The 25,041-nt window shown below is 44.4% G+C and overlaps 11 protein-coding genes across 11 annotated transcripts; 1 reads left to right on the forward strand and 10 right to left on the reverse strand.

The window, feature by feature from the left end:
* Positions 1-475: 475 nt before the first annotated feature.
* On the reverse strand, positions 476-824 carry SERLADRAFT_441968 (uncharacterized protein; the record flags this gene model as incomplete). Its single annotated transcript, XM_007322523.1, has 2 exons — positions 476-601; positions 654-824. The coding sequence occupies 2 exons, from the start codon at positions 822-824 to the stop codon at positions 476-478; spliced, it is 297 nt and encodes a 98-aa protein (XP_007322585.1).
* Positions 825-5,200: 4,376 nt separating this feature from the next.
* Positions 5,201-6,603, reverse strand: SERLADRAFT_441969 (uncharacterized protein; the record flags this gene model as incomplete). The annotated part of the gene is made up of 7 exons (XM_007322524.1): positions 5,201-5,525; positions 5,575-5,615; positions 5,668-5,741; positions 5,801-5,814; positions 5,877-5,985; positions 6,041-6,326; positions 6,382-6,603. The coding sequence occupies 7 exons, from the start codon at positions 6,601-6,603 to the stop codon at positions 5,201-5,203; spliced, it is 1,071 nt and encodes a 356-aa protein (XP_007322586.1).
* A 1,695-nt stretch (positions 6,604-8,298) lies between these two features.
* SERLADRAFT_477012 (uncharacterized protein) lies at positions 8,299-8,671 on the reverse strand (the record flags this gene model as incomplete). The annotated part of the gene is made up of 1 exon (XM_007322525.1): positions 8,299-8,671. One exon carries the CDS (start codon positions 8,598-8,600, stop codon positions 8,424-8,426), a length of 177 nt encoding a protein of 58 aa, XP_007322587.1.
* Positions 8,672-9,014: 343 nt separating this feature from the next.
* On the reverse strand, positions 9,015-10,392 carry SERLADRAFT_399686 (uncharacterized protein; the record flags this gene model as incomplete). The annotated part of the gene is made up of 8 exons (XM_007322526.1): positions 9,015-9,340; positions 9,394-9,485; positions 9,574-9,703; positions 9,755-9,814; positions 9,875-9,910; positions 9,979-10,100; positions 10,166-10,192; positions 10,262-10,392. The coding sequence occupies 8 exons, from the start codon at positions 10,287-10,289 to the stop codon at positions 9,086-9,088; spliced, it is 750 nt and encodes a 249-aa protein (XP_007322588.1).
* A 496-nt stretch (positions 10,393-10,888) lies between these two features.
* SERLADRAFT_477014 (uncharacterized protein) lies at positions 10,889-12,323 on the reverse strand (the record flags this gene model as incomplete). The annotated part of the gene is made up of 8 exons (XM_007322527.1): positions 10,889-11,272; positions 11,325-11,416; positions 11,474-11,603; positions 11,666-11,722; positions 11,777-11,812; positions 11,887-12,008; positions 12,071-12,097; positions 12,165-12,323. The coding sequence occupies 8 exons, from the start codon at positions 12,190-12,192 to the stop codon at positions 11,018-11,020; spliced, it is 747 nt and encodes a 248-aa protein (XP_007322589.1).
* Positions 12,324-14,601: 2,278 nt separating this feature from the next.
* On the forward strand, positions 14,602-15,445 carry SERLADRAFT_358041 (uncharacterized protein; the record flags this gene model as incomplete). The annotated part of the gene is made up of 3 exons (XM_007322528.1): positions 14,602-14,698; positions 14,776-14,835; positions 14,894-15,445. Coding segments are annotated over 3 exons (681 nt in total), but the record flags the coding sequence as incomplete, so codon positions are not given.
* SERLADRAFT_477023 (amino acid permease) lies at positions 15,421-17,871 on the reverse strand (the record flags this gene model as incomplete). Its single annotated transcript, XM_007322529.1, has 11 exons — positions 15,421-15,753; positions 15,820-16,053; positions 16,116-16,444; positions 16,505-16,580; positions 16,632-16,856; positions 16,912-17,131; positions 17,189-17,333; positions 17,391-17,396; positions 17,447-17,576; positions 17,624-17,744; positions 17,797-17,871. 11 exons carry the CDS (start codon positions 17,802-17,804, stop codon positions 15,748-15,750), a joined length of 1,500 nt encoding a protein of 499 aa, XP_007322591.1.
* Positions 17,872-18,957: 1,086 nt separating this feature from the next.
* SERLADRAFT_477024 (uncharacterized protein) lies at positions 18,958-19,403 on the reverse strand (the record flags this gene model as incomplete). Its single annotated transcript, XM_007322530.1, has 1 exon — positions 18,958-19,403. One exon carries the CDS (start codon positions 19,238-19,240, stop codon positions 19,067-19,069), a length of 174 nt encoding a protein of 57 aa, XP_007322592.1.
* A 146-nt stretch (positions 19,404-19,549) lies between these two features.
* On the reverse strand, positions 19,550-20,112 carry SERLADRAFT_477025 (uncharacterized protein; the record flags this gene model as incomplete). Its single annotated transcript, XM_007322531.1, has 1 exon — positions 19,550-20,112. The coding sequence occupies one exon, from the start codon at positions 19,808-19,810 to the stop codon at positions 19,652-19,654; it is 159 nt and encodes a 52-aa protein (XP_007322593.1).
* Positions 20,113-20,627: 515 nt separating this feature from the next.
* SERLADRAFT_477026 (uncharacterized protein) lies at positions 20,628-21,644 on the reverse strand (the record flags this gene model as incomplete). Its single annotated transcript, XM_007322532.1, has 2 exons — positions 20,628-21,300; positions 21,377-21,644. Coding segments are annotated over 2 exons (882 nt in total), but the record flags the coding sequence as incomplete, so codon positions are not given.
* Positions 21,645-21,940: 296 nt separating this feature from the next.
* SERLADRAFT_452720 (uncharacterized protein) lies at positions 21,941-23,901 on the reverse strand (the record flags this gene model as incomplete). Its single annotated transcript, XM_007322533.1, has 4 exons — positions 21,941-22,166; positions 22,303-22,718; positions 23,023-23,549; positions 23,667-23,901. The coding sequence occupies 4 exons, from the start codon at positions 23,899-23,901 to the stop codon at positions 22,136-22,138; spliced, it is 1,209 nt and encodes a 402-aa protein (XP_007322595.1).
* Between the last annotated feature and the right edge of the window lie 1,140 nt (positions 23,902-25,041).

Genomic DNA, 25,041 nt, shown 5'->3' on the forward strand with positions numbered 1-25,041 from the left:
TCAGTTCAGTTCAGTTTTGGACACTTTGTCTGAGCCCCAAACCAAACCTTGTGTTACACCAAATTTTTTATACTCTGGTGCACAGAGAGAACAAGCAAGGAGTGAGTGTAAGAGTGGATAAACTTCCTTAGGTTTAGGATCAAGTTAGTTGAGGGTAATCAATAGGAGGACTTGCTAAGGAGTCTTCTTGATCTATACACTACTACAGACTATTTGTACATACATACTATACGGTTAATAAATATGGTGGCTGATGATGTCACAGGGTGCAGCCCTTGTGACCAGCCCCACCACATGGGACAGTTATAACTAAAACAAAAGGAAGCTGTGCAGCATAAGAAAATGAAAGTTTAAGTGGAGATTGAAACATAAAGGAATGTGCTGCAGGGCACAAGTGTCTAAAAGAGAAAAAAGATTAAAATAGAGTCTGAAAGTTCAAAGTCCAAAAATTGTATACTAAAACACTACTCACCTTCTAAGGTTTGACTTTCAGGCGATACCAAGTACTGGAGGTAGTAGTTGGAGTTTTAAGCATTGGTTGAAAAAGGGAATTAAAAAGATTCAAATCCATGCCTCTAGGTTTCTGAAGAGCCAAGGGATTCTTAGAATAGAATTTGCAAAAAATCCTTGTCTTCATAGCCCTTTCATAGGACCAGGAGCTCTAATTTTCCACACTTCAAGCATGCATCCACCACCCATTCAGCTTTGAACTCTTCTTCACCTTCCTGGGTGACTACACCCAGTCCAGGTTGATCTACACATTGTTCCAGCAGCTGTCCCTTGTAGGGTTTCACACGGCTATTGACTGTGGGTACTACCCTCATTTGTTTTGGGAGTTCTGTAACAACCAAAGTTTTGATACTCTGGCACACAACTCAGACAGGAAGATAGGAGTAGGTAAACCCCTTAGGATAGGACCAAGTTAGTTGTGGGTATACAATAGGAGGACTCACTGAGGAGTCTCCTGGATCTATTGGGGTTTATATACTAATACAGAGTATTTGTGCTTGTGTACTATACAGGTGATGAAGGCAGTGGCTGATGATGTCATAGGGTGCAGCCAATGTGACCAGCTCCGCTGCATGAGATACTTTGTATCTAAACTTAAAGAAAAGCAATGCAGCATGAGAAAGTGGAGTATGGAGAAAAAGGAAGTGCTGTATGGCACAGTTGTTTGAAAATTGAAAATAGAACGTTGAAGTGGAGAAAGAAAGTTAAAGATCCAAAAATTGTGTATTATAACACTACCCCCCTCCTAAGGCTCAACTCCCATGCAAGACCAAGTACCAGAGGTAGTAGTTAAAGTTTTGAGCATAGGTTGTTACAATACACACAATTTTTGGACCTTTAAATTTCATATTCTCCCCTTTAACTTTCTTTTGTAGTTTTCACACACTGTGCCATGCGGCACTTTCCATTTTGTTTAAACTCCACATAGATCATAGCTATGCGATTTGGATATCTTCTCGAGGGTCTATGATGGTTCTCCTTCGCCGTAAGTATGATAGAATGTGAGTATAAAGGGAAGATAGGAAGAAGAAAGATAGAAGTAATAATGTACCGGCTGTGATCTCTAGTCCAAGGGCAAGAGGAGTGACGGGGAACGAGTTGGATAACCACAATGTAATGGGAATGTGATGAGAAAATTTGATTCCTCACAGCAAGTGCCCAGTGTCATGCACCAAAAATGATTGCATGAACAGGTGTCAATAATGAAGTGAATATTTAAAAGACTTGACTTTGTGCCACACAGGCACAGTGCCACGTGGAATAGTAATTAGTATTGCCTTTTTCAAACTTGTGGCTGATCAGCACCACCTTTATTAGGCAATCAAGTTGCGCTCACCTTTGCTTTTCATTTGGTACTTTCTGCATTTCAGCATTTTGGCAATTTTTTGCGTCATCACTGGCTACACATTGCGCCCTTGCATTTGTTGTTTCCCCTACCCTTTTTCCTTTACTTAGCCCCACCATGGGCCTTTTACTCTCCTTTTTATTCTCACCTGACAGTCATTTCTGGCTACCTATTCTAGTCCACTGCTTTGTCACCTCCACCCTCCTCCTACTTGTCTTCCTTGCTCCTCCACCATAACTGATGTCACCACTTTCTATCTGCTTCCATCGCCAATCTATTGACTACCACATGCCACTTTTAATATCAGCAAAGCCCCAGTGGCCTGTCCAAATTGGGCAACAGATCCAACTTCATGACGTTGATCTGCCATTGTCCACTGTTAAATCATTGGTCACTCGTCTTGCCTGCCAGTGGTTAGAGCGTGGGTGGGTAGTTTTTGAGCTGGAGAAGGTTCATCCCCTTGTGTTTCCAATATACATTGCTGTCCCAATCACTTGGGTATATTTATCCTTTGTCCATCGTCTTCGCTACAGCTACACCTACCACACGCTGCCGGAGACTCACTTGTTCCAAATTGGAACTACCCCTCTCCTCCCTTGTTTGACCAGGTGGTCTACTACAAGCAGACTATTGTTAAAGCCATAGAACCATTGGATTTAGACAATGTGGTGGACTGGTGGCTCCAGTTCTTTTTTTTTCAGTAGAACATTTATTTGCAGTGCGATTAATTTTGATTTTTTGAACCATTTTATGGACACATATTTTTTTAGAATGCCTGACTGACAATAAAAGAACTGCGTTGATACTGATATTTTTTTTTCTTGACCCTTTTTTACTGTATCTTCCCATGACATCATGATTTTCTTGCTCTCTTTCTGCTATTGGGCTTTTTTTTATGGCTGTACAAACCTGTGACATTATTTACACAGCATTCGTTGTTCTGTCTCTTTCTTTTCCTTATTTTGACGATCTTATCCTGTACTACCTATGCAGGACTCATTAGCGTACATTCCTTCCTGCATGTTCTTTCTCATTCTTTTTGCACAGCTATACTGTGCATAGCCTACCTTTCTTTTACTATATAAACCCCTGTATTTTACCTTGTAAAAAAAAACAAGAACTCGAATCCAGACTTCTTCTCTAATCTCAAGTTCACTACCCTGCTACTTGTAATCCAGTGTGGTCACAACACTTCCCACTGCTACCACTGTTAACTGCTGTCATTGTTACTCGCCACTTCCAAAGTCATTGTTATCCCTTCCGATTAAAGTCCTTCTGAGCACTACAGTCCGTGCATCAGGAGCCTGCTATCACTGGGAACCTCATTATTTTGTCATTCTCAAACCTACCTTGTGCTAAGATTAGCAAGGTAGTGCTCATCCTATATTCATCTCAAAAAGCCCCTATCCTCCATAATCCAACTATCCCTCCTCCCCAAAACCCACACCCATATATTTCTGGGTTTTACTTTGAAGGATCGCTATACATACCACCCCACAAACAACCAGAGCACCCACTGTTTTAGAAGGCAAAGCCCATAAACAAGTTCCATGGAATCTGGGAGGATTGTGTGTTAGTTTGTTCTGTTTGTGGTTTTCTAACAACAGTTCTCATCATTGACACCAGCCTGGTCAGAGGTATTCAAAGAAGAAGTTGTATGTAATGTTCTAATCAACAATGGTTCCACACCACTGTTGAGCTAAAGTACTCCCCTTGACACTGGTTTGGTTCAATTCTCTCTGGTACCTCATCCTGAGGAGCTCACCTGCAGGATTGGGGTACACAGTATTTCCATGGGCGAGCAGAAGCTCAACACCCAACTGATTATATATCCAGCTCATTGAGAAGATTATTCCCACTTTTGAGCAGCTTCACAGGTTTGGATATTGAGAATTGTTCATGATTGATAATTCTCAAGGGCACTCTGCATATGCCAAAGATGCTCTGATCACAAGTTGCATGAATATTAACCCAGCAGGGAAGCAAGCTCGGATGCAACATGGCTAGTTCATCAAAAATGGTACCCGGGTTAAGCAGAGTATGGTGTTTCCACCGAACAATCCAGAACACCCAAACAAACCAATGGGCATCAAGGTAGTTCTCACAGAGCATGTCTGTATCAATCCCAGTTGCACAAGAAATGCAAGTCAGCATACAAGCCAGATGCAACAGTGTGCTGCAATAAACAAATACTGGAGCTTCAACCTGACTTTTGGGAACAAAAATCACTTGTTCAAGCGGTGATAGAGTCTGCAGGGCATCTCTGCATCTTTTTACTGAGGTTCCATTGTGAACTGAACTTCATTGAGTTTTTCTGGGGTAAAGTAAAGAAATATCTCCACAACTTTGCAATTGCACATTTGGGACACTGAAGAATTTGCCGAACGCACTGGAGTCAGTGTAGCTGAAAACAATACGGTTGTGGGAGCACATGATGTACCAATGGATGGAAGCATATCGGTCGGGGCTGGAGACAAAAGATGCTCAATTGCAGGTTAAGAAATTCAGCTCCACTAAGTACAAGTCACACAGACATGTTCTGGAGGCCATTGCCCAGCTTTTTGATTGAGTACTACTTACTTCTGATATGGTGGCCAAATTGGTCCTCCCATGAAAATTTATCTCGCTCAATTTTGACCCAAATAAAAGTTGCTCTTACAATTTTGTTCCTACTGTCAAAAGGAGCATTTTCACAAGAGGAAATAAAATTCAAATTTCTTTCTCAGGAGGTCGGGATTTTGCACAAAATTGGTGGCCTCTAAGTGAACCGCACCATAGCTAGATATGATGTTGAATTGATATATGGTTATCTGTGCTATCTCTTTCTGCAATTTTTTTAATCTGGGGCTCAAATTATATCTATGCAATTCTCCAAATATCTTGGCAATCTTATCACTGCAAAACATGGGGGTTGTCTATATATAGTTATACAATGATATCTCATCAGGGTATGACACACTCTATCCCCAAACTGTCCAGCTTCACAGCTTCAAAGTTGTGTAGAAAACCCAGATACTATTACCTGAAACAGATATTACCCAAGCATTATTCACATATTATTTAGGATTTCATCAAAAAAATACGAGTTGATATTTTACTCAAAAGTGCAGTGTACAAGATTTATGCATTATGAGAAATTCAACTGTAACTCTCAGCCACGTCTTCATTCTGGCTTGCTACAACCACTCATCATAACAGAGCTAAGCTAATAAAAATAAAAATAAATTTAAAAAGGGGTCGTAGGAAGGCTCAGAGGAACCCAGAGGAGCTCGAAGGTAAATGACACTATCCATATATTTAATTGTCTCCAAAAGAACAAAAGCCAACTCAGACAGAAAACGAACATCAAACAGGTTCCCTGATGCCAACCTTATCTTGTCCATACTCAGCGGAAAATCTGCCCATATCAAGTTCACCACCATTATCCATGCGAGTAATATTTACTGCAATAGGGCGCATTGAGTAGGAGTTGCCCCCTACCTGACCTCTAATGATAGCCGGCTCTTGAGAGGCAAAAGATATTTGTTTTGAAGACTGCGTGTGACCTAACCCAACGCGGACATTGATTAGTGTATATGCAATTCCAGCCACTGGACTCCATGTATCCAGGATGGTGGAATGCAAATTGGTGTGTGACTGGTATGTGGCAAAGAAAAAGATGGACCAAAGCCTAGATGATTTATCAGAACAGCGTGTCCAAACTGGCCATATGAACATACGTGTAAAGGGCAGCACTTTCCACTAATGTAGCCAGGATTGGCTAAGCCAATGGTAAACATAAATTTGCTAATCGTAATTAAGTTTCAACTCACCAACAAGCTTCCCTGCGTATAACCATGGGTCCGTGAGGCCTTATTTGTCCTCCAAACTTTCCACGCAATCATCGCTATAAGAGTGAAGTTCAAGCCAACTAAGATGCTAAAGAAAGATAGATATGACCTGTACTGTAAATATTTGTACTGTGGTAGCATGAGAGTGTCAGGTCAGAATGATGTTGCACGTAAAAATGAATAAAGCATACCACAAAGTGAAAACACAATCACTAGTGACCCAACGTCCAGCTTGAGACATATAAAGCTTCTTCTCTATATGATACAGGGTAAGCTGGTACGTAGCTCCCACACCACAGACTAAGTGCAAAGGTGAGCTAACCTCAGACAAATATATACTATGAAACAAGCTCACCGGTGAGGCCCATAAGAGTAAAAAGAGGTAAAATGATCACAGACAGTTTATGATTCCAAATCAGCCATAGTCGGTAAATCTGTGTAGGGAACTCTGTAAATGTGACACAGATACCATCCGTTTGACATACGAGCATTGCATCACTGATACTGATGGTCGCCATTACAAATCCAGTTTTGACAACCTCTGTGGCTTGCGACAAGTCACCATAGAATGATAAAGGTGATGTTCCTCTTTCATATAATAAAAATGCTTGGAAAAGCCGCAGAAAGGTTATAATCCAGTGCTGCACATCAGGCTTTCAGATAGCAAGTCAAACATCAGAAGAGAAAAATACGAACAGTAGTAACGGTGATAAAGAGAAGTATGGTCCCCACGAAAATGGGCGATGTGAGGATTGACCTTCTGCTCTTGGCCGGATATTGCGTATATTGGGATCGGTGGCGAACGATCAAAAGAAACACTGATGACATGGACAAGACAAAGAATATACCATATAGAAAGCTTTCGATGCAAACCGCTGCAAGATTTGCCGAAACGAGAGATACTTCTTCAGCAGGCATTTCAAAAACTGCACTCTTCGGGTTGAGGGAGTAGGTTAGATATGGGCATTAGGCAACCTGGCATTAATAGGAACTAGCTCAACCTGTGACTAAATGCTAAGCAGTGATGCGGCACTTCCTGTGCAGGTATAATCTAAATTTAGCAGACATTGATCATTATACAAAGATTTGTACCCACTGGAAACTTCAGGATAAGAAAAGTTCTCCCTGGATCAAACACCATGCATTATGACTCAGAGACGCGGTGCTCCGCAGAAGTTGTTGGGTCTGAACCAATTCATCATCCCAGAATAATAATATACTTCTACCATAGAACTGACATTCACTATGGTCTCGAACCCAGACGTTATGGAAAGTGCCCCGCAGTTGATTCGACCTTCGACAATACAGAAACCGGTCGCCTATAACTAAGTAAATCGGTTTAAAGACAAAAGGGAAGCAGTGGCAGCAAGCATCACCCACATCAAAACCTTACAAGCTGTATCCAAAACTTTCACCGGTGTACACTGAATTTGAGACGAACCCATCAGGAGTATCAATTAGAGCTTGGACGGATGCCAGAAAAAATAGAGTGAAAGTCTATTGGAAATTCATGCCGCCACACCACATCGATCATTCATAAAATCAAAATACCCATAAACACTCCCATGTCCGACTCGGGAGTCGCCCGCACTGGCACTTGTTCACCCAACATGCTGAGCAGACCATTAATCAATATCAATCAGTCACTTGTGATTTGGGGTTGGGAATTTCATATTCTTCAGTGTGCCAACTTGGTGCGAACAGTGAATGATATGAGCAAAGACAACAGATAACCGGTGGTACAAAACACTGGCGTGGTAATCGCTGGATAAAGGACCAATCGATCACTGCCACTGAGGAAAATATTCCTTTGAATCTTTCGACTGCACTACATGGTTTATTGGTACATGATCATTATATCTTATCCAAACTTAGTACTTGAACTAATAACTCGATGGTAGAGTGGTACATCAATTTTAAAACTGAGATCAGACATAATCTCATTCTAACATCTACATCACTCAACAGCGCCCTGAGATAATGCATCTGTCCAGTTTTGCTTCGTTGAACAAGAAGCACCTACCGCCTCACGATACCATCGTCTCAATCGTGAAACTAGTTGATGGTTCACACAGCATATTTGAAATGAGTTACACAGCTCCTGCAACTTCGTTCTCTTAAGAGGATCTATGATAATCACGGGTACCGACGGTTGGTTTTCCGAGAACAGGCTAAAGTAGCCGGCACACAAGGAGAAATAGAGATACCCGTCCTTCGTATCACTCTCAGAATAATTATACAGGTGAACGACAAGCCACGGCCAGAACAGGCAAAAACTATTGATGAGTGAGAAGGGTCCCAGGCGGAAGCTGAGTTCGTGAGTTTCTTCGCAGCAGTTTCGAGGGTGGAGATGACGGCGTGAGTCAATGATGACCGAAGACCTCGCACATGCAACGCGTCGTCTGACAACTCCCAGTGGTTATAGTTATGTCTGCCCAATCACATTGACAGTTTGCGAAGAAAAATAAACAGCGAGCGACTGTCCCGAATGTTGTCAAGGATTCCAGCGTATGTTTGTATGCTCAGCAGTATTGTAGCTGGCACTGACATATTTCTCCTTAGCGTTCACATGTACATGTCAATGATGTACCTCTGATGCCCCATAAAGGGCGATTGACATAGAACATTCCAATGTGTATGTGATTCTTCCTCCATAGCTGGGAAAGATGTGCAAATACTGAGTAGTACACCTATATCGACATTTAGTATAGCTAGTCTCTCTATCCAGAAGACATTCGTCACGTTGCCGGTGCAATTGTTACAGCAATCCCTACTGGTGCCGCCATTGTCGTCAAATTCCCGATGTGGGGCAATCCAGGGTAATCCTGCCCAACCGGGAGCAGATACAAATCGTGTGTTGGGCTATAACAATTTTGATTTTTGAGGTGAGTTTCAAGTTTAACGGGGTTGTACATGTCAAGTCTTTTTTTAGATGCTGATCATCACGTCAGGTTGCATTACCCACCTTGGGGTTGCCAACCCAGGTGGATTTATCCAATGTCGATACCCAGTCGCAGTTGCCGCCCGGGCAGACGAAGAGAATGATGATCTGGTGGATAATGGAGGCTATGTCAACGAAAATCAGGTTCCGTTGATTGTATGAACTTTTAGGGTTTGCTGTACGGTGTACGGTGTTTTGGTGTGAATGGGATCAAACCCGATCTCAGGACAGGACATGAAACTTGCCATGATGAAGTTAACCTCATGCCTCTTGGCATGATGTGTAAGTCAGGGTTTAGGCACGATATGTGCCTAGATCAAGTTTCAGTGGTCTATGGTAATGTTGATGGCCACAGATCTGGGTTTGTTTGACGGTACAAATTCATTTGTTTGTAATACAAATAACATATACAGACGCGAATGCTTTCAAAGCATTCTCCAATCACGCTCCAAAAATCTCTTACAAGTGTTTGATGAAGAACTCAACGGTTGACTTGAATGCTCCCTCCTTGCCCTTCTTCACGTTGGGGTCACTCATATCGCCACGGACAGCAAACCCGTGGGTGCAACCGTCGAAGTACTCTCTCTGGTAACCAGGTTTGAACTTCCCGTCACCAAATATCTCATCGGCAGTGGTCTGGGAGGAGATCGGGAATTGACCATCGACTGTACAGGAGTTAATGAGAAGAGGTGCTTGAGAGGTAGCGAAATATTTCTACGGTGTCAAAGTAAGCATATGGATGGATGAGAGGCAATGAACGTATGTACCTCAAGGTCATCGGGAGATTTCAAAAGAGATGGGTGGGCGACAACGGAGACATGGATGATGTTTTCGAAGGCTAAATCGAATACATATCGGCCTAAACACGTAGGCAGACAAGAAGAAAAAGACACATGCATCAGTACTGGCTCGAATAAGGCAGGAGGGTACATTCAAACAACACCTACCTCCAAAACAGTATCCTGTTGCACCGAAGCGGGTGACACCTTGCTCTTTGAGAGCGGCAATGACACTGTCGAGGAGAGGCCTTGTCTGTTCAGCAGTGTGGTTGGTAAGCCACGTGCCAAAGTTAAAGCCCTAAGTAGCCTATCAGTAAAGTTGTTATATGGCAAAAAGGGAAAGGCTCACTGGTGTCTCCAAAGCGCTCTCGGGGACACCATCGCCACTTAAGTAGTCGGGTGCAATGACCTAAATGTTGTGCGAACTCATAAGTCATACTCTCAAGAACAATAATATATAGGGAATAACCTTGAATCCGTTCCTAGCAAAGTCATCGACCAGAAGCTATACCATAAATGAAGTACATGTTCATGACATCGCGCAGGAGTGATTAGAGGAAAGGAAGGCCTTACAAGGTTGTTTACGAGTTCCATACCAAAAGCATCGAAGAGGTAAAGAACGACTTTGTCTTTGGGGTAGTCTGTTGTGGGTGTACCGACGTAGCATTTGACACCACCGATGGTCTCATACTTTCCTGGTAACGACGCATTGTTTAATCACATATCACTACACTATTTCCGTATACCATATGGAACATACCTTCTGGAGTGCCTTCGTGGCGAACACCTAAAGTAACGAAAAAGATAAATTGGACGCACTGATATAACATATTACAACAAGCAACAGAGGACCAACCTTGAACGCAAGCTGCACAGAGACTCATTCTGTCGAAGATATTGGATCTGATTCGTGGGCTGACAATAAGTCGAAAGATAACTCTCAAGGATTAGGAGTTAGTTATAAAGGACGGATATTCTCATAACATCAGCCGTGCCGCGCACGTCAGCATCGATCATTTTCATGGATATATCGGCCTTATCGATATCAATGTATGACGATATCACCATAACAAAATATGTCAGACTATATCCTTCGCACTGAGTCAGACCGAGTGGTCACACGTACCCGAAAAAGGAAGCACTGTGCACATAAGGTGGACCTACTGCAGTGGTCAGCTATGTTGGACAATACTGCGTTTGCTATTACTTACACTAATTCCGTAATGAAAATCAATGATGCGGCTCGTGTAATCACCATTTGTAGCCGATATCTTCGTGAACTGGCCCATTGAATGATTCCGATCACAGTGGTTTGTGAAATCAGTTGTACTTAAGCTTAACTGCATCACCGATGCCAGCGGACTGGGTACCTATGCCGCCATCAGACGGCATCGGACTTGATGGGTTTTTGCGATGCCGGGATATACCGGTCGGCAAGCTCCCTGTAGTAATCTCACCCTATTCTTACCAAGAAACAGACCAGTCAAGCTTAAGTTCTTACGTGTTGAGAAGAACACACTTGACTTTCGACAATATACAAATACACGAATGGCCCACCCCCTTACTCACTATTTCATCGTTCTTCCCCCTCCTACTAAGCCTGTGTTCGTGCTCACAAATGCTTGACGAAGAACTCAACGGCAGACTTAAACGCACCCTCCTTGCCCTTCTTCACATTAGGGTCGCTCAAATCCCCACGAACAGAGAACCCATGCGCACACCCTTCAAAGAACTCCCTCTGGTACCCAGGCTTGAACTTGCCATTGCCAAAGATCTCGTCGGCAGTCGTCTGCGATGAGATCGGGAATTGCTCATCAACTGGGCAGGAGTTGATCAGGAGAGGAGCTTTCGAGGTAGCAAAGTATTTCTACAATATCAAGGTAAGCGTGTGAAAGGAGGGGTAACATAGATGCATGTACCTCAAGATCATCGGGCGATTTCAAGAGCGATGGGTGGTTTGCTACAGATACGTGGATGATATTCTCAAAGGCAAGGTTGAACACATATCGACCTGGGAATATAGATATCAGCACTCGGGAACATGAACATCAATATTAAATCTACGTACCTCCGAAACAATAACCAGTCGCACCGAAACGAGTTACACCTTGCTCTTTGAGAGCTGCGATGACGCTGTCGAGAGGAGGTCTTGTCTTGTCGGATCCGTGATTTTGGAACCACTTGCCAATATCATACCCCTAAATTGGTGAAGTGGGTCAGTAGGTAAATGGGAGAAAAACAACAAAAAAATGATATGTACTGTGCTGAAGGCATCTGCGGGGACATTATCGCCGTTGAGATAATCAGGTGCCACAACCTACAAATCACATTTACTAAGGTTTCTCTCATTTACAGTATAAAGGGAGCAAACCTTGAATCCGTTCCTAGCGAAGTCGTCGACTAAGAGCTACATCACAAGTGACAAGTATTGTTATCAGTGAGAACGCTACATAAGTCCGTAGGAAGGCGGAAAAAACATACGAGTGAATTGGGGAGATCGATACCAAATACATCAAATAGGAAGAGGACGACTTTGTCTTTGGGATAGTCAACTGTGGGTGTACCGACGTAGCATTTGACCCCGCCTATTGTCTCAAACTTGCCTGATAACGGAGCCATTGTCGATCAGGTAACCTTATAACCTTTGCAACCGAGATGAACTAACCTTCTGGAGTGCCTTCATGACGAACACCTATATGTTGTAACGAGACGTTGGATAACGTTGCGGTTTCGGCTGATAGGAGTAGGAAGGAACTAACCTTGAACACAGGCAGCGCAGAAACTCATTTTGGTAGTAGAATAGGAATACCGATGAAAAGTGGGTACAAGTCGTGGTCTGAGTAAAGCAGGCCTAGAGAGGATAGGAGTGAAAGCCTTTGAGAACAAAATGGTGAGAGTGAAGACAATATACACACGACGGAGGAAGTATATAAACCACGGATACTCCCAGCCCTGGGGTATGTGTGTCATCCTGTAATGAATTTCTATATATTGGTCCCACACATGACACCATCGCAATTACAAAAATAGTTCAACTTGATCGACAGCTACTGGTCCCACTTCCTCACACATACTGTAACTCATCGAAAGGACCGTTTCGGGGGATATATCTAAAGTGGGACACTGATCCGTAATAGTTTATCATACCCCTATTATTTGGTATTAGCTTATACCACACCGATCAACTCGTATTACAAATGCTTGACGAAGAACTCAACCGCCGCCTTGAATGTACCCTCCGGGGTCACTCAAATCTCCACGGACAGCGAATTCATGCGTGCATCCTTGAAAAAATTCTCTCTGGTACCCTGGCTTGAATTTATCGTCGCCAAGACCTCGTCGGCAGCAACTTGGTAAAAGGTAGGGAATTGTTCATCGATTGGGTATGAATTGATAAGGAGGGCAACATGTGAAGTTGCAAAATATTTCTGTAGGGAAAGCGGGTTAGGTGTGCGGATGAGCTGGTGATTATCTACAAGAGTGAAAAGGGTGTACATACCTCAAAATCTTCAGGAGATTGCAAAAGCCAAGGGTGATTAGCGACAGATACGTGAATGGTGTGCTCAAAGGCAAGATTGAACACGTATCGACCTAACCATGTCGAGAAAAAGGAGGGAATAAGGAAATTAGATATGAACGCCGTACATCAGCATCGAAACCCTCATACACAAGAAATCGAAAGTGCCTACCTCCGAAACAATATCCCGTCGCACCGAAGCGAGTCACACCTTGCTCTTTCAGAGCTGTGATAATGCTGTCGAAGGGTGGTCTCGTCTGTTCCGGGCCGTGATTGACAAGCCATGTCAAAGTCCTTCAATGTCATGGGAGGTCAATAAGCGGATCAGAGAGATATAAATAAATAAATCATGCACTTGTCTTGAAGTATTTTCAGGGATACCGTCGCCATTGAGATAATCCAGTGCGATAGTCTATAATATTGTACCGCTCAGTACGCCGCACTCAAAAGAGGAAGTCTGATCAATAGAACCTTGAACCCGTTTCTAGCAAAGCTATATAGGTAGTAGATGAAGTTGTTATGAAGACCATGAAATAGAACATACCAGAACGAAGAAGTGACATACCAGTGCGTTGGGAAGATTTATACCAAATACATCGGTGAGGAAGAGAATGACTGTATCCCTTGGATACGCTGTTGAAGGGGTACCGACATAGCAATTGATACCACCGACAGTCTCAAACTTTCCTGGGATGCAGCATTGAACTACATAGGTTTGTAAAGGCAATTACAATACAAACCTTCGGGAGTGCCTTCGTGACGAACACCTGTAAACAAGATTATCATCAGACCATGATACCAGCAATCGAATGAATAATGGACCGACCATGAATACAAGCCTTACAGAGCCTCATTTTATCGGTAATACTTACCAAGGATCCTGATAGACTGGACAGTGACCTAACGAAAAGAGGTAACACTAGGTAATGATATCCAAATGGCGTGGAAGCCATGCTTGTTATATATCATTATATACACCAGCCTTTTTGAAGCAGCAGCACCATTACAAACAGAAGGTTTCCGATTTACGCGAACCATTCAAAACTTCACCGAACCAGGGGAAGGAGCATATAAATCGGGAAGATAATATTTCCACGCACAGGAAGTGTCATAGGTCTCTACTAGGAAGCTAGCCAAACTTGCCAGTCCCCCCCACTTGATCACGACACCCATCACCGGGTCTATCATGTAGTCAGTAATGTATGTATCGATAAACCGAATATGTGCGAACCTTGCGTGTTACGTGAGGCACCCTGCCATATGTTAAGGCCCATAACCACTGTTATACTTCCAGTAGCGACTGTCCATCTGTTTCACTGGGATGCGGTACTTGTGAACTCAGCGCCTTTGAGAAACTCGACAGTTTGAAACTGCCAGTGCCGCCACTTAAGTCAGAAGAATACGTCCCTTTTTGTGATCGGACGTTAACACGATCATGAAGAGGGTGCATCACATCGAGTCCGACGGCCATCATGCTTCTGTCCACATTTCAAAGTTGCTGGGCGCTTGAGAAGTTACGCACGAACGAATAGCACCTCGATATTCGAGATTGCTTACTGCTCCTCGTATACATATGCAGGTTCAACCACAGCAGGGCAGAAGTACAAATATGAAATTCATATAATCATACCAGTGAATCTGAGCGAAAAGAAACAATTCCAAGTAAATCGGACTTTACCGAGTCCTCTTGCGCTTCCGCCCTACGACATGTTCCCGCGCTCATGGCAAGGAAAGCTGAGTCCACTGCTCAGAGACCTTGGTATTGGTGGTCTTCATGTACGTATCAAATCCACCAATATCTTGAGTAATACATCTTCGTCGCCGAAGAGCGCTAAAGAAAGTCATCTGGACAGGTTGTGAACTTCGCATGCGCTGTGCACCTCTTTCAAGAATATGTCGGGAGTCCATGTTGGGTGCGTAAACAGCTATTTAGCTTACTACTACATTAGCTCAGAACAAAACTCAATGTAGATGGAAGGCCCATCCATGTTACCCACCCTAGCAGCCAGCGGTCAAGTCGTCTTCGAGCGCATGGTCCCCCACCGTCTCCTCTCTGACCGAATCTCGCGGGGCGACCTCGTCACATTCAGATCACCCATCAACCCCTCTCGCATCGTCTGCAAACGGCTCATTGGACTCCCCGGCGATGTCATCTGCGTCGACCCGTCTGGCCTGAAAGCGCCCTCGACGGAGCATGTCATCATACCCAAGGGTCATGTTTGGCTTGCAGGAGACAATGCTGCCGTTTCAACTGACTCGCGCGATTATGGACCAGTCTCTATGGCGTTAATCAGAGGAAGGATAACTGCGATCGTGGGTTTCATGCTACGAATGGTGTTCTGGATTATAATGACGCGTGGTGTCCCAGATATCTCCCAGGAGCGACTTCAAAGTCTTCAAGCGAGGTACTGGTGTCGAATTCATAGACGCATGACCTGCATTAACAGCGGCGTATGGCGACGTACTTCCTGTGAGATCCTACGATATTTTGAATTCCGGTCCATTCAGGCTCCTCGTTACTTTAAACTGAACGGTAATTTGGCCTTCTTCCTTGCTTCTTACCCACACCATCCCACACGTATTCACACAATACACACATGCTGCGCCTAAATATATTATATTATCATGCGTGGCGCTAGTTACATCGAAGGAGAAAATATGTAAAGATTAAAACGAAGGGGAGTGTACATCAGCATACAGCCGCAGTTGAAAGGTAAAATATAGCCTTCTTCACAAACAACGATCCCTTATAAACAGTCTTCCAACTGACTAGATACACAGCGCGTGCAGTGTACATGGTTTGTAAAATATTACAACATGGTGCATTACATCTGCACAAGGAAAATAAACGCATGAGTATGATTGTTTGGCGTGGGAAGGCTGTGAATAAGGCTTACCAGCCACGCCCAGAATGCCTCGAATTTGTTCTTTGGTGGAGGCTCGTCGTAGGTGTCTGCTTCGATCTCGGCAAGGCCGCTCTCGAAGTCCATGTCGTCCGCTGAAACTGGCCCCACGCGGTAATACAGTCGCGAGCTGATGTATAGGACAGGGAAAAGGGCAAAGGGAAGATAGTTGGTGACAAACGTCGCAGTATTCCACTGGTCTTTAAGGAATACAGTCCAGCCGCTGAACTAGATATACCCAGTGACGTCAGCATAAAATAAAGTGTTGAGACAACTATACCACTACTCACGAAACAGATGACAATGCACGATATGCAGGCATACCAAGCGGCGTATGGCTGGAGTCGAGACGAGTATGGGAGCTTACTGCGATCGTAACCTTGACGAGTGATACCTTTGTAGAATCGAAGGTAGGTGACGGTGATACCGAACCATGTCATGAGACCAGCAACGGACGTCATGTTAGAGAACCAGGTAAAGACTTTGCCTGAACCTGAGTTGACACCCATGAACGCGAGGAGCGAGAACATCGCGCAGAAAATGACTGAGACGTAAGGCAGACCCCGCTTGGACGTCTTCATGAAGATCTTGGGCGCATTACCAGCAGAAGCGAGACCGTCTGTGGTGGATGATACCGTTTAACATCTGGAGTGAACTGAAAGAACATAAATCTGCCTACAGAGAGCACGAGATGATGTATACAGATCACTGGATGCAGCAGACCAAGCTGAAGTAAGCAGACACGCGTTGATGATCTATCAAAAATGTTACCAAATCCCTTATGATAAAGCGTTATTGCAACCTACCGAAGGTAACGCCTTAATGCCGGCTATCTCGATAGCGATCACAAATGGCGAGGCCGCAGCCGTACCTGATCCCGCACCAGACAGGTTCAAAAGAGGATTGTTCGACGGCACAAGCAGGCCAATTATGAACGTCCCGAGGATGTAGAATAAGAGGATACGAATATAGACCCTACGAATCGCTTTGGGCAAATTACGGCGTGGGTTTTTGGCCTCTCCAGCTGCGATCTAGAAAAGGAAAAGTTAAGTCGTTTCATGAAACTGAGACTACGAAAAAACGTACAGCAACGATCTCAGTACCAATAAATGAGAAGGCAGCCTGAGTCATGACAGCCCACCAGCCAAGGAACCGTCCTTCACTTCCTGAAATGCCGTTGTACTGAACGAATGGTCCTGGGTTTTTCCAGTACCGGAAACCAATACGATCATGATCAGGACCTCCTCCGAGGTCAATTACAATACCCAAAATGATCAGACCAGTGATAGTAATGACCTTGATGGAGCTATACCGGTGCATCAGAAGAGGCGGAGATGAAAAGAGGGCAATTTGCTAGACGTACGCAAAGATAAACTCAGCTTCTCCATATACACCTGCTCCACACATGTTGATCGTTACAACGACGACGAGGCAAATAGCAATCCAGGCAGAGTTATTGATAGACTGATTCCAATAGTTGATAAGAACAGCTGCTGCGGATAGTTCGGCTGAAAATAAATGCAATCAGTTGCTATTCCTTAACAGACATTATCTGTCATTCATACCAGGTGCTGTGGGAAAAGATTAGCACGTCAGCATTCAAGGAGAAGAAAGCTCGTACAAATGATTGTCCAGTTATACCAGTAATTCCATCCCATTGCAAAGGACCAGGCAGGGTCTACGAAACGCTCTGCAAGTTTAATGTGACCTCCTGGTATAGGGAGGTAGGCAATCATCTCGCCAAGGGAAATCTGACAGAGACATCAGAGGAGAGTGTGAGGGGTGACGAAAATCGTACCATGACACTGTAACATATCGAACCAACAACAGCGTAACCTAAGAGGAGACCAAGAGGGCCACCCCACCGTAGAGCGTTGGCGGTACCCAAGAAGAGACCCGTTCCAATGACACCACCGATACTAAAGGAATGTCAGTCACAGGTAGGGGAAAGAAGGGGAAAAGCAAACATACCTGATCATGGCGATGTGCCTGTTTTTCAGCTGACGTTTGAGAGGAGGCTCTCCGCCATGCAGAGAGGAGTCGTCCGATGCATATTCTACGTTTTTTTCGTAGGGCGGGACAGACTTTTCGGTCTCCACTGAAGCCATGATCACGGTGAAGGGGGGAATGGAGAGGATAGTGATAGGTTAATAATGCGGGATATATAATAGCGCACGGCGCTTAAAGAGACAGCATGATAGTATGGTGTGGAGTCGGTGCCTGATAAGGCCTGATTGACCAAAACCGTAGCGACAGTGATAACGATAGTTCATTTCATGTCAGGCTGGAAAATGATGTATTGCGCTGAGCTACCCGAGCCAACAGAAAAATCATATATTGCTTGAGAGGATAACGAGCTATGTTGGACTGCATGTTTTATTTTTCTTTCTGGTTTTCTCTCCCTTTCCTCGACCACATGTATCATCGTACGGAGAATCGCGACCGGTGGATATCGCTGGCCGGACACCGCAATAAGCACTGCCCGTGACTATGTAACACGCCCTAATAGAGCCAAGACTACAAACACGTGTAAATATCGGCTCTTCTCCTTTCACCGAGGCTGCATCGCGCTCTTCGAAACCACCGCCATCAGCACAATTTTTAGGTGCAAGATGTGGATTGGGTTCTGCTCCATGACCAAGGACTGGTGCCAACTCGATCCACTCTAACGCGTCGCATATGTTGTGAACGACATATGCAACACACCTTTATCTCTTACAATCTCAGCTTCAGGAACACGGAAACATTTTCAATTCCTCTTTTCAGTCGAGGTGGAGATTGTGCCTGTCTCAAATTTGACTGTCTCCATCACGTCTCGTGACCCTATGTGTTCAGCGAGTTGTTATCCGCAGCTATAGCCAAGCTCTAGCTCCCATATGATGTCTCCCCCTCAACAAACTAGCACAACTGAAGGCTTCACGCGAAGCAGCTATCACAGCGATCATTGTTAACCTGATGGTAGGTTGTTATCATTTCAATGGATATTATGATATTACCAGATAAGACCCATGCGATTTCCAAGTCTGCTATGTGTAAGTACTAACTTCCCGAGGCTGGCGGATACAATCCAGGTGAGTAACCAGTAATGAAATATCTAAGATCACTACAACCATTTAGGCTGTGACAGGAATTATGATTGCACATTGCACCGTCATAGCATTGTAAGGCATACACTACCTCTTTCTGACCAATATTCGGCCTTTCTGATCAGACAATGATTGGTTGTATAGGAGATGGCTGCTTAAACATGCTGTGATTTCGAAGTTATTTGATTCGTGTTATTGCGCTGCCCACACAGTTGGAAGCACTTAGGTCTGTGTAGGCTTGCCTGACGTTGACATTGCCGTGCTGCTTCTAGCTCAATCGCATCAAATCCGCAAGTACAAGTACGTACTGGTACCACTAGTCTGGCCATCTGGCCGACTCCTATCACAGACTCCACTTAACCCACAATTCGCATCACCAATGAACCACAGAGCGGAGTACTAGTGCCCTCGAGTGGTTCATAGATTTCCTCGAAAAGTTAGCTCCGCTCGTGTTCTGCTTCCTTACCAGTACAAACCTTTCTGATAAGACCCTACGCGGAACTACTGTCACAAACATACGTCAAGGGACAAAAGGCTGTTTTTGCTAATTGACAGCTAGCTCTATAAGGCTATTTAGTCTCTTCAAGGCAAGGGGTGCCGATGTGTCATAGCTGTGTCCCAGGGCGGCATCAGAAATGTATCCTATAACTATGAGCGTCTGATTGAGTATTACAGAGGGTACTCTCACTGGGATGCTTCTTTGTCTTGTCTTCCAAAAACTGGGTTTCTACCTAAGGGCTTTAGTTGGTGCACACAGATAATCCAACACAAGATACATCGCAAAGCATCTCTTGCAGGCACTGTATACAGATTTTGCGAAGTCCTCCAAAGTCTACCCTAATCTTCATTGGAGACGTGGGTGATTCTATGCTTCTTCTGACGGTATTAAAAACTTGCATGATAGGAGTATTTGATTTGCAATTGGGCCCAAGCCTATGTTCGGTCCGAAGATAGCGAGTATTTCAGGATCTTCAAGATCACTTCAGCGCGGAACTCAAATTAACGAACACCGGAGGAACCTATTAGAGCAAGTGTGAACGCGATAGCATAAGTGTTCAATGATGAGAAGCCAGTGATGTTCGTTTCACCACTAGCAGCCACGCAGGCAAGGTTCCCACAGTACCATTCTCCTCCCACCTGATTAAGGCCTGGTTACTTGCAAGGAACTCCTCTGTTCCTTCATTCTCCCAGTCGGCTCCCCGCTGGTAATGTAACGGTATCGCAGTTTCATTGAGCGGTTGCTATATTTATGTCGTTTAACGGCAAAATCTGAATATTAGAATCATGGTCTGCTCTGAACGCAATCTTCCCTGTAGCTTCCGAGAAAGCGCAAGGCATGCAAGACCCTTGTGTACCCGGATACCTAGTCAGACATCAACAACCCAATAGACACTGACAAAACAACTGACCTGGTGTGATCGATGGCAATCTCAAAATCATCCGACCATTTAGATGCAGAGCTCCGCGCGTCTGCCTATCTACCACTCCAAGGTTCGAGCCGACAGTGATGCCATCGCCTACAGCTGATTTATCCTCGTTATCAGTGCGCACAGAAAACGCAACCAGAAGGCGTTCATGAGAGTGTTGCAACCTCTCTATCCAAAGTCCTCGGCATCCCTGACTGCTGAGATAGTGATATTCAATAAATCTACCTGGCTCGAAGACGGTTGGCTGTGGAGGTCTACTATCGTCAGGAGGGAACAAAGGGTTTGTGTTGAGGGTGTCTCCACCATGAGTCGCATAAGACAAGGTGTCGATGCAGTTAACGGAAAGCGACGGAGTGGGCGACAGATCTAGAATTATTCTGTATAGATACAAGCCTTTGCCGCAGTCATAGCAAACAAGGGACATCCTGTAAGTTTTCGAGTGATTGGAAGGAACGGAGGAGCGAATGGGTTGAGGCCAGGGGTTGGATATTGAGACGTCTGTGAAGTGGAGGTCTCGTAATTTGTGCACGAGTATAGGTACTTGCGGGAGTTGCGATGAATCCATGGATTCAAGGAAAGGTCGCAGGTCGTACACGGAGATAGAAGAGGACCGCAAACACAGGACATAAGGCCAAACAAACTTTAACTTCCGAACATATCCGCTACGATCATCGAGCTTGCGAGAGAGTGGACTAGAGGTGGGTATAGATACTCTCTCGGTGAATTGACCGGTGAAAAAATCGAGCATTTTATAGCAAGTTTGGGTGCGCCAATTGGAGATATAAATTTCCGTCGCGCGTGAAAGTAGCGCCATTTCAGCTTCTACATTGATGTCGTGGAAGTCGTGGATGTCGTGGATCCTGGTGTCCATGGTAGTGATCAACTGGAACGCAGGACTAGCTTTCTCCTCCGAAGAGGTGAGCAGAAACGGCCCTATGGTAGCAGATAGAATCGCAGTTCGACTGGCGGATAAATAGTTGATATCAATGATATCAATATCTATATACTGAGCGCATGATCGACGGACAGGTAACTCACCCAGAATTGGATATAATCCCAATAAAAACAGTAGAGTTAACTGCGCCAACGGCAGTGACACAAGAGTATATTCCTTCCGCAAAAATATAATTACCACATTCTCCCCCATGAGAAGAAAAGTCCAGACACCGTGTATCCCAGATAAAAACTTCACCATTCCGGTACGCGGCAAGCACATAATCGTCGAAGACAAATTCCAAATGTATCATCCAGTTGTAGCGACCGGCGCGTGATGGAATAACATTTCGTGCTGATGGATTGAATTCTCTGGGAACCACAGACGTTCTGTGTTAAGAACAGATAAGAATATCCGCTCGATTTCTGTAGATGTCAAAGCATCCAAGTCATGAGCTAAACGCGGAAGGGGCAGAAACGTTTGCATCCAGCACAGTAGGTCAAACCATAGAGTTCGTTCATGGCTGTAGTGAAATAGGAAATGACATGTCTGAAAGTGCGGTACCAGATATCAGTGGACAAATTTTCAAAAGGATTAAAAACATAAAACCTTGCGTAACGAAATGATATCTGCCGTATTGAGATTGGTAGCGATGATCAAGAAGAGCTCGAGAGGCAGATCCAGCATCGTGGAAGTGTCTTCAGAGGTGTAAGACTGATTATGGAAGGACTCGGCGAAGTACAGTCAACTCCCTCATAACCCATACCTGTCGGGATAGCCTGGGAGGTATGGGTTATCAGGGAGTATGGGTTTCTCGAGAGGTCCTGTGTAACTGCGCAAAAAGTACTTTAATTCGTACCGAGCTATATTAGCGTTGTGAAAGTAATTGTAAAGCTATTCAAAATGAAAATAATCAGTCACTTTGGTATCTTTGAAGCCCTGCATCTCGACGGCACGAGTTCTCTGTCCAAACGAACCTAGCATCACCTCCAGTTTGCGGGCGAATGCATCGTCACTGGTCCCAACGTACTTGCGCAGGACTAGTGCTGCTTGTAGTGCCTCATTCCGCGTTGGTCCAGGTGCGAATATGTCGCCGTCATCGCCGTCGTCATTTCCAGTCTCCCTCAAGATTTTTGCGTCCATCACAGACTTGCAAATTTCTTCGTCCGTTGCATTAAAAATGTTGTGGGACTCGAATGCCGGATTAAGAAGTTCTGCGACGGCCATGCGATTGGAACGCTGAAGGGCCCCGGTTGCCTCGAGTTTATCTAAGGCATTTTCGACGAGTGTCTCAGAATGTGCGATAGGGTTGATTACAATGTCTGGTGTGTGGACAAGGGATGAGATTGGAACAGTAGGTTGCGCGCGAGATGGTGGCGAGTCGGGTAGAATACCAGCCTTTGTCCAGCAATTCCAGATGGTAGTTGTGTCCACCCTATAATAAAACTAAGTGAAACTCAGCCGCTGCCCGAGAGGCTATAGAAACGACTTTATTATTTACCTAAGTGAAACTACAATGGATGTTAGTTTAAGGTGATCTCTAATAAATGTAATGTAACATACCTCAGCCGCTGCCCGAGAGGCTATAGTAACGACTGAGGTATTTCTATACTAAACCCCCTACTATTTATAGTCAGAGGTGCTACTCGCTATAGTATAATGACTCCTAGGAGAACAATGGTGACTCCATGGAGAACAATGGCTGCTTCGGCAGGGACTGGGTTTATCCGGTTTTGTCAGTTGTGTCCACCCTATTCCATGCATCTTGAGCGAGCCGCATAGCTTCGAGTTGGTCAATGTTATAAATTTTGGAGGGTGTGACATCAGTGTTGTAGTGATCAATTGTGTGACTGATGAACTGGGCATGGTAATGGGCCTTGAAACAGTGAATAATGCCTTGATCATTGGGCTGTACGTGTGCGGTGAGATTCGGTTCAAAGTTTTCAACTTCAATGTTTGTGAGGGAATTGGGCACGACGTGCCCCAAAAAATTGTCCTGTAAAAGAAGAATATTCCTCCTCTCATCTCGCAATGTCCGATCCCAATCCAACAACCATTCCTGATAAAGCGTGGCTGTCATCCATGTCTTAGCATTGTTCCGATAGTTGAACCCAAGCTGTTTGCCAGTCTTGTTCCCGAACGGACAAGGCTTGTATGCTTTTCCAATGATTAGCGGAAGCAATTTTGTCGAGCCATCCGCATTTGCTACAAACAAATAGGTCAGCCGTTTTTTCTGTCCTTTAACACCTGACTGCTGCTTGTCTGAAAGTCCACGGTCTGGAGGCATGCTAGTCCAAGTCGTCAGAGACTTGCCACTGTAACTTGTTTAAAAACAAACTTACGCATAGAATAACGATGATTCATCTGCGTTGAAGATGTCTCGTGGCTGATAACCATGCTTTTTGATGACCTCTTGCATGCGCTGTTGTTCCTTATCAACAGCCTCAGAGGTTGCTGAAGCAGCCTCGCCGTGGCACTTTATTTGCTTCAATCCAGCCCTTGCCTTGTACTGACTCAACCACCCTTCACTAAGGTTCAATTGCTCATCATCTAGCATGCCAACTAAGTCCACAAATTTTCTCCATTTTTGGCGAAGAACTTCTCCAGTGAGAAGAATCCCATCGGCCATTGCCTTCGAAACCCACAGATCCAACATTTCTGTGACGTCAGGGTGCTGAGTTTGGCGGGTTTGTTTTACTGATTGAGTGGAGCCTGTGCTCTGCTCATATTCTTCTCGCCATTTGTCTTCATTCTTGCACCAGGCAGATATTTTCAGCTGTTTAAGTTGAAGGTTTGGATAAATTGTGTTAAAATGTTTTGCAGTTCGACTTTGATTGTTTCCATTGGCATGGTGCCAATTAAGGATTTCAATCCGCTGTTTTAGTGTGGCATTTTCCTTTCCCGTAAATGCTGCAACCTTTGACTGGTTGTCACCGAATGTTTTTGCAGCAACAGAAGGTTCAGGACCTGCAAATGGACTTAGCACGGTTCATTAATTTCAGGAATGACATATGCTTGCGGTTCTTTGAAGGGGCATCACTCTTTTCACCACTTCCGGTGTAAGATCTAATCCCTTTTGCCGAATTAACGGAGGGACAAGTTCTCAATCAACAAGTAGCGTTCAAGTATGGTATATAGAAGTAATCAACAACTGAGGAAAAGTATGTACATGAGTGTTCAGTATATATATGTTTCTGAAGGTCAGCCATGAGGCGCTGACTGATGTTCTACGTCATGGTCTGGATTCTGTCACGTGATTGTCACGTGACTAGATATAACTAGGTATTTGTGTTATCCGCGCTAATAGCAGCAGCTTAACAACTTATGTCTGTCATGTGATCAGGTATCAAAGAAAATGAAGAAAGAAATTAGCGCTTTAACTAGCGCTCTTGCTCAAGTCGTGACATCCGGCAAGGTTCTTCAACTTCTCCACAATGGATTTGTCGTGTGAATCAAGCCTCTTGAGCCCTCGCTTGTAGTCCGATGCATAATCCAATATGTCAACAACTCATTCTTCGTCCACAAGGTTTCCATCATTATCCAACCACTCTTGGTCAATGTCTGATATTGGTTGACTGGCCTTTAACTTGTCTTCAAGCTGTGTCTTCCGCTTCTGTATCTGATGTTGAAGCTTTGATAAACCTCTTTTTAGGAACTCAACAGGCGTGGGTTTCATACTGGATGATGTTATGGCTCAATGTTGCAAAACAATTATTTAAAAACTAGGGGTCATTGCAAGGCGCCAACTCTGACCTTGCTTGCTTACATA

Source organism: Serpula lacrymans (assembly GCF_000218685.1).
Source record: "Serpula lacrymans var. lacrymans S7.9 unplaced genomic scaffold SERLAscaffold_13, whole genome shotgun sequence".
Lineage (NCBI taxonomy): Eukaryota > Fungi > Basidiomycota > Agaricomycetes > Boletales > Serpulaceae > Serpula > Serpula lacrymans.